General features: G+C 36.5%; 2 protein-coding genes across 3 annotated transcripts; one reads left to right on the top strand and one right to left on the bottom strand.

The window, feature by feature from the left end:
* The first annotated feature begins 1830 nt into the window (after window positions 1–1830).
* dnase1l1 (deoxyribonuclease I-like 1) lies at window positions 1831–5803 on the top strand. Of its 2 annotated transcripts, none has more exons than XM_084428379.1 (9): window positions 1831–1930; window positions 2791–2938; window positions 3028–3116; window positions 3207–3293; window positions 4498–4610; window positions 4720–4832; window positions 4917–5074; window positions 5171–5267; window positions 5340–5803. In XM_084428379.1, the coding sequence occupies exons 1-9, from the start codon at window positions 1926–1928 to the stop codon at window positions 5478–5480; spliced, it is 951 nt and encodes a 316-aa protein (XP_084284505.1). In that variant the 5' UTR covers window positions 1831–1925; the 3' UTR covers window positions 5481–5803. The 2 variants fall into 2 exon arrangements, with proteins under 2 accessions (XP_084284505.1, XP_084284506.1); XM_084428380.1 differs by having other exon boundaries at window positions 2688–2938.
* Window positions 5804–6253: 450 nt separating this feature from the next.
* On the bottom strand, window positions 6254–9123 carry rpl10 (ribosomal protein L10). The gene is made up of 6 exons (XM_084428381.1): window positions 8959–9123; window positions 8480–8538; window positions 7962–8069; window positions 7712–7850; window positions 7313–7475; window positions 6254–6484 (listed from the first exon to the last, which is right to left on the bottom strand). The coding sequence occupies exons 1-6, from the start codon at window positions 8979–8981 to the stop codon at window positions 6329–6331; spliced, it is 648 nt and encodes a 215-aa protein (XP_084284507.1). The 5' UTR covers window positions 8982–9123; the 3' UTR covers window positions 6254–6328.
* Window positions 9124–9709: the final 586 nt, after the last annotated feature.

Below are 9709 nucleotides of genomic sequence, written 5' to 3'. Positions count from 1 at the left end.
TTAAACTTACGACATTACTAAATATCTCTATACGAGCTGGCATCTTGCCGACAACATCTCGTTTTGAGTTTGACATATCGTGTGGTTCTGTGTGATTTGGACAACTTCAAGTTACGCCCCCTTCAAGCTACGCCCACTTCTTGTTACGCCCCTCTCTTGCAGTCCGTGTGCAGAGAGCTTTCTCAACCAGTTTGCTTGTTTTAAAGAGTTAAAATACCCAAAAATGTTTTCATCATTTACTCACACTCATGTTGTTCCAAACCTGTATTAGTTTCTTTCTTCTGCTGAACACAAAATAAGATATTTGAAAGAATGTTGGCAATCAAATACATATACAGTATCAATATCATATATATATACAGTATCTCACAAAAGTGAGTACACCCCTCACATTTCAGCAAACATTTTAGTATATCTTCTCAAGGGACAATACTATATAAATGAAACTTGGATATATTTTAGAGTAGTCATTGTGTATAGCAGTCATAGCATATATTTACTGTCCTCTGAAAATAACTCAACATGCAGCCATTATTGTCAAAATAGCTGGCAATATTGTTATATATATATATATGTGTGTGTGTGTGTGTGTGTGTGTGTGTGTGTGTGTGTGTGTGTGTGTGTGTGTGTGTGTGTGTGTGTGTAAATATATGTTTTGCACATTGACTACTCGTTTATTTCTATAGTATTGTCCCTTGAGTAGATATACAAAAATGTTTGCTAAAATGTGAGGGGTGTAGGCTACTCACTTTTGTGAGAGACTGTATATATATGAAGAGTTCAGATGCAAAAGCCTCTAAGTGCCATCTGAAATTTTCTTCTAGAATGATCATTTTTATAAAGCTTGTATATTTAAGTAATATCACTTAAATGACATTTAATGGGTCATTTGCATTGCCATTTAAGTGAAATTATTGAACTTAAATATACGAGCTTGATAAAAATGATAATTCTAGAAGAAATTTTCAGATGGCACTTAGAGGCTTTTGCATCTGAACTCTTCATATATATATATATATATATATATATATATATATAGGCCTATATATATATATATGTTCTTTGCTAATTGTGAGAGAAAATCCACAGAATGTATTAAAATAGTCTTTGTTGGTTATTTTAGTGATTTTAGAACTAAATGGAGCTGGTGGCACATATATTGCTAACTGAAAGCATAATCAAATTATCCAAAATATTTCATAAACAAACATGTGAGGGGTGGGTATGTGTGGAACTGTTTGAATAAAATGGATTCCAGATCTGTGGATATCTGCATCTGTGCATTGCAACTCAGCTACTATGATGTTTTCTGAGGAATTCTGGGTGTGTATTATGTGTGGGCCAGCGCTTTATTTCTTTTTGTGAAGCAAGAGTTCGCTGAATACTGTGCAATATTGAATATTGCGCATGTATATTTATCTGACACAATAGGTAACTACACACAAGTAACTACATATTTCATAAGGAATATTTCTTTTATTTCTTTTGTTTCTGTCTTTTTAATCAATCTCGAATTTGACAGACCTTTATACTCATTGATTTAAAACCGTTATGCTATGTTTGCAGACACTAATGCAACTTTACTTAAGCAACTGTGATGTTGTCATATTGGACTGAGTAAAAGCAATGCCCTAAACTGGAAAGACCTGAAAGACGAGAAAAGAGTAAAACGATTATACACCAAATAATTACGTTAGTTTTGTATGCAAATATATTGTATTTATCTTAATTGCAGGGTGTGTAAACTAAGCCCCACACTCCTGGTACATTAGCAAGGAAAGCTCCTCCCTTTGTCCACAAATAGCAGAGCAGAGGGTGTGTCCAGTCCTCAGTCTTCCTGAGTATAATAACACAAGTCTTCAGCTCTGCGAAACGGAAAGAAAAGAGAGACCCGCATTGTTGTAGTGAAACCCAGCACATTTCAAATGAGGTAAGGAAGTCTGCTTTTGAGTATATTAATATGCGACTGTGCCACAGTTTGTGAACCTGTGGTTGCTACAACCATGTTGTAGGCTACTAGGCAAATATAGGAAAGGTCTTTGGAGAAAAAAAAAAAAAAAAAAACTGTTGTAAGCTGTTAGAAACTTCTAGCACTCACAGATCATGTTTCAGCCTGTTATCCGCAGTCTGGATTACTTCTAACAACAGCATAGGCTATTTACTTCACAAAAGGTTGCTAACCTTAAAGCAGACACTTCCTTATCAATGACACAGTCTATCATTAGGTGTTAACTGTCGCAGGTCTCATCCTGAAAAGCAGTCAAAACTTTGATCAGAACATGATTAGGTTTGTTAATCAGTCTTTCAATGGAAAATCTTAAGGGATTTTGTGCCTCAAACCTGATGAATTGTCATTGTCTCTGTATGTTTTTACTTGTGATAGTTTAGATCAGTGACCTTTTTGGGATAGGAATGGGGAAATTAGTTAATATTTGACCAAAAAAGATCCTCAAAAGATCTAAAAAGTTTTAATAAATGAGAACTTCCATACCACAAACCACAATCATATGATGAAGTATTACTCATCAGTTTCAGGATCACTTTTCTCAATAACTGTAAGTCTGTAACGGTACATTCAAAGGAGTTTATTTAGCTATTATTATATGATAATGAAATAGTAATTAAGGTCTTTTATTCTCCATTGTCCTGCTTCTACATTATTTTTATTTGTTTGTACACTCCTGCAGTGTCTGCCTGCAAACGACTCATATGACATTTGAAGGCTGTTCTTTCCCATTGAATTGTGAAGCTATATCTACAAAGGGTCTTTCTCTCACTCTTCACATGCAGGATGACCGGCAGACTGTTCCTCTTCACCTTCTTCATCATCCTCTCTGGCTCGCTGACCTGCAATGGCTTCAGAATTTGTGCCTTTAATGTTCAGAGTTTTGGTGATTCAAAATCAGCCAATGCCATAATCATGAGTTCTATATCACGGGTAAGAGGATGAATACTACAATGCTTTTCACTTATTTTTTTAATATATAAAACATGTCTAAATGCGTACTGTTTTGTTCTTTCTTGCAGATTGTAACTCGTTGTGACATATGTTTACTCCAGGAGGTGAGAGATCAGAAAAATAAAGCCATCCCACGCCTGCTTGCTGCAGTCAACAGGTAGACAATATGCAATATGAACTCAAAGTGTTACAAATCAGATTTAAGAGATAAGTGCGTAAAGGCTATTACGTTATGTTTTGTTTCCAGGCTTAGTAGTAATGATTATGACTATGTGGCAAGTGAACGTCTCGGGAGAACACAAACGTATCAGGAGCAATACGTTTTTGTTTACAGGTATGTGTTCAGCACTTCTGTACTTTAGGACAGTATGTAAAGGCTAAGGATGCACATGATATTGGGAAAATGTTTATTATCAGCTGATATTAGAGATGTGTTGATTTATCAGCAGTGTTGGGGAAAGTTACTTTTAAAAGTAATGCGTTACTCCCAGAAAAAGTAACTAACTGTGTTACTTTTTATGGAAAGGGCTGGACTTGCTTGTTTGTTTTTATTCAAAGTAATGTTTGCTTATTATTATGGTTGAATTGGATCACAGAAGTTCAGCAGCAAAGACATTAGTTAATAAAGTCAGATTAAATGCATATATTTGTGTAATTTAACATTTAACAATTGTTGCAGGTTTGCATTTCACCGTTTTTATTTATTTTGTGGAATACTGAATCTGTTTTTGTGCAAGTAAGCTGAGTTTCATCACAGTCTGCTCACATTTAGCCTAAAACTACAATATCCATTATGTTTATACAGCGCCTCTGCACTTACTCCGTATTTCTCTCGACATGGGGACAGGAGAGGTGTCAGTCAACACATGGGAAAACAAAGGAACTTATTTGGAAAAACGTATTTTGTTGTAAATTTAAAAGTAATGTGTTACTTCATTAGTTACTTGAAAAAGTAATCTGATTACGTAACTCGCATTACTTGAAATGTGTCACCCTAACAATGTTTATCAGTATGCTCATTCCCCATATTTTTGCGTTTAAATTAGATTTGCTGTCATCTAACACTCAGTTGAAGTTATTTAAAACATTAATAATTTAATGATATCGTCTTTAGCAAATCACAAAATAAATATACACTATATTTTTTATAGTGTACATTATGTTGTAATGCCTAAATTCACTTGTAGCATGTAAATGATTGATTTTAGCACTTGGTGTTTTATTTTTTTGTTAATTAGACTAAATAGATTAGATTTTGAATATTATAATAATAATAATAATTATTATTATTATTTATTTAATAAATAATATGCTTATTAGTTATCAACCATAAAAACGAAAACAAATTATTAGCTTATTATTATTGGTGCATCCCTAGATAAGGTAGGGTGTTGTTAATATAAAATATTTCTTTATGAGAGGTAAGGTATATCTTGCTGCATTACTTGCTGTATATCTTGCTGCATTTTTTTTTCCTTTTTTTTTTTTTCAGGCCTTACAAGATAAGCTTCCTCATTTATTTTTTCCCCCTCATACAGGAAAAGCACAGCAAAGCTGATAAAGCAGTATCAGTATCCAGATACGCAGAAAGGGGATGTTGATGCTTTCTCCAGAGAACCCTTTGTGGTACATTTTCAAGCCCCTAAAACAGGTCAAATTAAAAAAAAGAAAACTTGCTCACTGAATTTATTCTAAGACACATCATTGTAAGCTGAAGTTTGATGATTTTGACCATAATCTGATAATGTCTCTATTAACAGTGGCCAAGGAGTTTGTCTTGATTCCGCAGCACACTACTCCTTCAAATGCCACCAAAGAGATTGATGAACTTTACGATGTCTTTGTGGATGTCAGAGAGCGATGGAAAATTGAGGTGTGATGATGGATTTCCTATATTATATAGAGCATCATTTCTTGAGATCAAGTCTTAAACCTTGCATTTTTGTCATCTTGCCAGAATGTGATGTTCCTTGGGGACTTCAATGCAGCTTGTGGTTACGTGGCTAAAAAGAACCGTAAGAACATCAGGCTCTTATCTGACCCGTCTTTCATCTGGCTGATTCAGGATAACGTGGACACTACGGTGAAACAGTCGACTGACTGTGCATACGACAGGTATGCTAGCAAAATGTTCATATTAGCATAATATAATGCTTATGATTTGCATGTAGACATGGCATAATGATTCATATTTATGGCTACAATCTACAGAATTGTTGTGCATGGAGAGCCATTTCTCAGAACAATTGAACCGTTTTCAGCACAGCCGTTCAATTTTCCCAAGGAATTACGTCTTACAGAGGCTCAGGTAAGCCAAATTCAGCATTTACCGTTATTTTGTGCATTTTCATGTCACTGAACTTCGGATTGTCTTTTATAGGCTTTGGAAGTAAGCGATCACTACCCCATCGAGGTGGTCCTCAAGACTCAGAAATCAGGGGTTTTCGCAAGAAGCAACGGAGCATCATGTCTTTTGCCTACAGTGTTTGTGCTGAATGTCTTACTGCAGATGATCATATGAACACAAATCCACCACGAGTGGACTATTCAATTCACCTAAATGAAGTGAAGACTTTACTTTGCTGTTACACAGCTGCTATGGTACTTGAGCTCATACAGAGCCACAACTGCATCTTCAAAATGTGTTGCTGATTAGTGGACGTGATTTAATTTTTTTTTAGTTTCTAGAAATTGATAATCATGGAGGACTGGCTCAGGTTGTATATTCTTCTTGTCTTTTGTTTTTGACATTATAAATTAATTTTTCATTTATTCATGTAAGTTAAATATTTTCATTTTTGGAGAGGATTTTATTTTTGTAATAAATTGACAAATATGCAGCTATATGAATGAGTTGTTTTCTGTTCACTTGTTTCACATTAAGTAGTTGGTTTTCATTAGACATTTTCTTAGGTTACACCTTTTAATGTGTAGTAATATTAACATGTACTTGTTACATTTTGGTTTAGGATTAGTTGTTCATAATTATGCATAAATTACTATAGCAAGTACATTGTGACAAACCCAGAAATCAGCTGGCTTAAAGTTATGGTCCGATAAAACTTAAAACAATGACACAAAGTTAGACAGCCAAACACCAAATTCCCATCAAGAGAATCTAGAACTTTAAATATTGTGATGTTAATCCTGAAGAAATGGCTTTTGAATAAAACCAACTGTATCTGTATTTCCACAAATGTTTGTTATTTCTTGTATATAGTTCCACACAATTACACTAAATGTACTAAACTACTAAGGTCAAATGCAAGCCAGAAAAAAACAAAACAAAAGAACTTTGTAAATCAAAGAATGGACTTTATTTGTGGTCAATAGAGCCTTGGTTCACACAGATGCAATGACGTGTGGTGCTTAGTTGGCGTGCAGGGCCTTCCAGCGGCTCAGGGGTCCATGGCTGGGGATGTATTTCACCCCACAGCCGTCGGGGATCAGACGCTTCTCCGCCAGCATGTCATCAAAGTCAGTGGCGTTGAACTTTGTGAAGCCATACTTCTTGGAGATGTGAATCTAAGAGGAAGGAGAATATAGACAGTCAGCAGACCACTTTTACACAATTAACACCTAGACCAGTGGTTCTCAAAGGGGGGAGGCGGGGATGAACATAAGGATGAATTCACTCAGAAATGGTCAAAAGGAAATTCTATCAAAAATAAGCAATATTATGTCTCTGTGGTCCCTTAAAAGGGCCCAGCACTGCACAGCTAGGCTCATACACATCCACAGAATTACTGTCTGCAGCCTTTGCACACCACACAAGTACAGACAACTTGTCTAGTCGGCTTAATAAGCTGCAGGTAAGAGTCAGTTCAGACGTTCAAGTGCGTAAACAGCGGTTGGCGCTCTTGCCTGTATAAAGCAGCACAGAACGCCAACTCCACTGCATTTCTCATCTTCAGACCATTGACTTCGCACCAACTGAACAAGCCTGACATAGAAGTTTCTCGCCACAGAAAAACACTTCAGAGGACAGCATCATAAGGTGTATTGTGAACGCACAATTGGCGAGAAGACGGACAAGACTCATGGTGCCGTCAAGAGCACTCAATGCAGCCACTGATATATTGTTCATATAAAGCATCACTGAAATATTTACATTTTTCAATTTACACAAGTTATGTTCTGATCCATTATTCTTACATTTGTGGCATTAGGAAGTGAAACTATTGCAGGGTTTTCAAATTCTCTCTTCACTTTCTATAATTTTAGACAAATGATCTAGTATTCAGGGATGGGGTGGGTTTTCTTAAGGGAGCGTCAGATTTTTAAAAAGGTTTTGGGAGTGGGGAAAATTTGAGAACCACCGACCAACACATTCTTCAATTTAATTTTAAGTACCTTCTGACGCCCAGGGAACTTGAACTTGGCTCTCCTCAGAGCCTCGATCACATGCTCCTTGTTTGAGGCCTTTGTGCGCACGGACATGATCACCTGGCCAATGCACACACGGGCCACTGTGCCCTGGGGCTTACCGAAAGCACCACGCATACCAGTCTGGAGCCTGAAGAGAAGACGAACAATAAGATTAATTTACACAAAAATGGCCAAACAGAAATTCTATCAAAAATAAGCAATATTATGTCTCTGTGGTCCCTTAAAAGGGCCCAGCACTGCACAGCTAGGCTCATACACATCCACAGAATTACTGTCTGCAGCCTTTGCACACCACACAAGTACAAACAACCTGTCTAGTCGGCTTAATAAGCTGCAGGTAAGAGTCCACACACACACACTCACCTATCAGCTCCAGCACAGGACAACATTTTGTTGATGCGGATGACATGGAAAGGGTGCAGGCGCACACGGATGTGGAAACCATCTTTACCGCAGGTCTTCACCATGTACTTGTTGGCGCAGATACGGGCAGCCTCAAGAGCTAGACAACAAATTGCAAATTAAAGAAATTAAGACTATGTATCAAAAAGTGCTCTATGAAATGGGCGAATCTTATAAGATATGAACAACAGTATCATAGAAGACGCCTCACCTTCACTGGACAGCTGCTCATACTCATCAGATACCATGTGACCGCACATGGGGAACTCATCCACCTTGGCCTTTTTCCTGCCCAAGTCGAAGATCCTGATCTTAGGATCTGAGTTTGAGGACGACATGCTTAATCAGAACAAATCTTGAAATATATGATTGTTCATATTTGATGTAATCAAATTGATTAATAGTTATTGTCCTAAATTCAGGATTCCTACAATTTTGGACTAACAAATTCTAATTTTACATAATATTTATACTATAAGGATTTTTAAAAGCAGATGAATATACTACTAAACTTCAAATTAACGTTTGAACCATTCCAAACTGTCATTATGTATTGAGTGTTAGTTTAATCTTACACAAAAGCAATAATTAGCAAAAGAATTAGGAGCTAAACTTTAATCAGCTAACTTAGACAAAGTATATTCATTACAGAAACTTCCATGACTTAAGAATTTTTCAGGCCCAGAAAATGGCATTAAAATTATTCAGATATTGTCTTCCATAACTTACCAGGGACACCTCGACAGAAGCGGGATTTGGGGTAAGGCTTGTTCTTACAGTATCTGTAGCTGCAACAGATAATTGACAATTAGCAACTCTGGTATGCTTAATCACCATAGCACATACTTAATGCAAGTACAAAAACGTTATATATATATAAAAAGCAAAACATCCTGTCACATTCGTAGATTGTAAATTCAACAACAAATGCCGCACATAGCTACCGTTAAATGTCAACAGACTAGTATTTAGCGCGTATTTGTAAGTTTCACATTCAATGATGATGCGTTTCAACTAACCAATAATGTATATCAAGCATTTTAAATATAAGACAAACTTGTTTTTAAAGCACATTCGTGTTAACAGCAGAAAGTAGCCCGTGTCAGTGTACTGTCAACTGCTGAAAGAGGCCGGTGTGCTGCACATGGTTAGCGGGCCCTGCCATTTTCAGTACGGCCCATTCTTAAAACACTAAATTCACAACTTACCAACGGGCTGGACGGCGGCCCATGGTTGCGATCTGTAATATACACAGTAACAATAGTTTTAAAGATAAATAGTTTTATTTATAAGTGAATAAACAATGTGTTTTTGTCAAATTTCTACAGAGAGCGACGCAGCGCGCTCTCACCACGCACTCACCTAATGGTGGAAAGGAAGAAAACTGATCTTCCGCTGCGTCATAATGCACCGCCAGAAACTACTTCCGGTTACATATTAGAGACACATTATACTGTCTATACTTAAAAAATAGTTTATATTCTAGTTTTTAAAAACCACAACAACAACCGAGTAATGCATATTAATATAAGCGTGTAGAATACAACTTATAGTTAGTCCCTGTCTGTGCACTTACATCAACTGGGAAGTAGTTCTGCGCTCCCTCATATAGCTGGTATTTGTAGTCCATGAGGTTGTACCAGGAGGTTAGTACACGAGCTATAAAGGAGATTTTAATATAAATATATATTTTCCCCTGACAGCATTACTGCAATCATCTCTTGTGTGAGTCTTATTTTCTGTCGACTGTTTAAGAATGCCCGATTCGATAATATATAGATAGGCTATACTTTGACTATTACAACAAACTTAACAAAAAGAGAGCTACATAAAGGTGGATATTTACCCACAAATCTTCAAATGCATCCCTATCATCATTCAGCCCTGTCTGTGAAGCTTGTGAATGCCTCTACAGGACAGGGAAAGGCATTTTCCAAACCAAAAGAGTATAAAAAACAA

This window comes from Rutilus rutilus, assembly GCF_951802725.1.
Source record: "Rutilus rutilus genome assembly, chromosome: 13".
Taxonomy (NCBI): domain Eukaryota; kingdom Metazoa; phylum Chordata; class Actinopteri; order Cypriniformes; family Leuciscidae; genus Rutilus; species Rutilus rutilus.
The sequence above is the reverse complement of the archived record's forward strand: the minus strand, read 5'-3'. Positions and strand labels throughout refer to the sequence as shown.

What these genes read in the sequence shown, in the direction of transcription:
- dnase1l1 (XM_084428379.1), top strand. An exon ending in TTTTCAAGCCCCTAAAACAG is followed by an intron (nt 4,611 to 4,719) that starts GTCAAATTAAAA and finishes CTCTATTAACAG; the next exon opens with TGGCCAAGGAGTTTGTCTTG. An exon ending in TACGTCTTACAGAGGCTCAG is followed by an intron (nt 5,268 to 5,339) that starts GTAAGCCAAATT and finishes TGTCTTTTATAG; the next exon opens with GCTTTGGAAGTAAGCGATCA.
- rpl10 (XM_084428381.1), bottom strand. Translation starts at nt 8,981, where the DNA reads ATGGGCCGCCGTCCAGCCCGTTG. An exon ending in TCCTGTGCTGGAGCTGATAG is followed by an intron (nt 7,476 to 7,711) that starts GTGAGTGTGTGT and finishes TCTTCTCTTCAG; the next exon opens with GCTCCAGACTGGTATGCGTG. An exon ending in AGTTCCCTGGGCGTCAGAAG is followed by an intron (nt 6,485 to 7,312) that starts GTACTTAAAATT and finishes CCTTCCTCTTAG; the next exon opens with ATTCACATCTCCAAGAAGTA.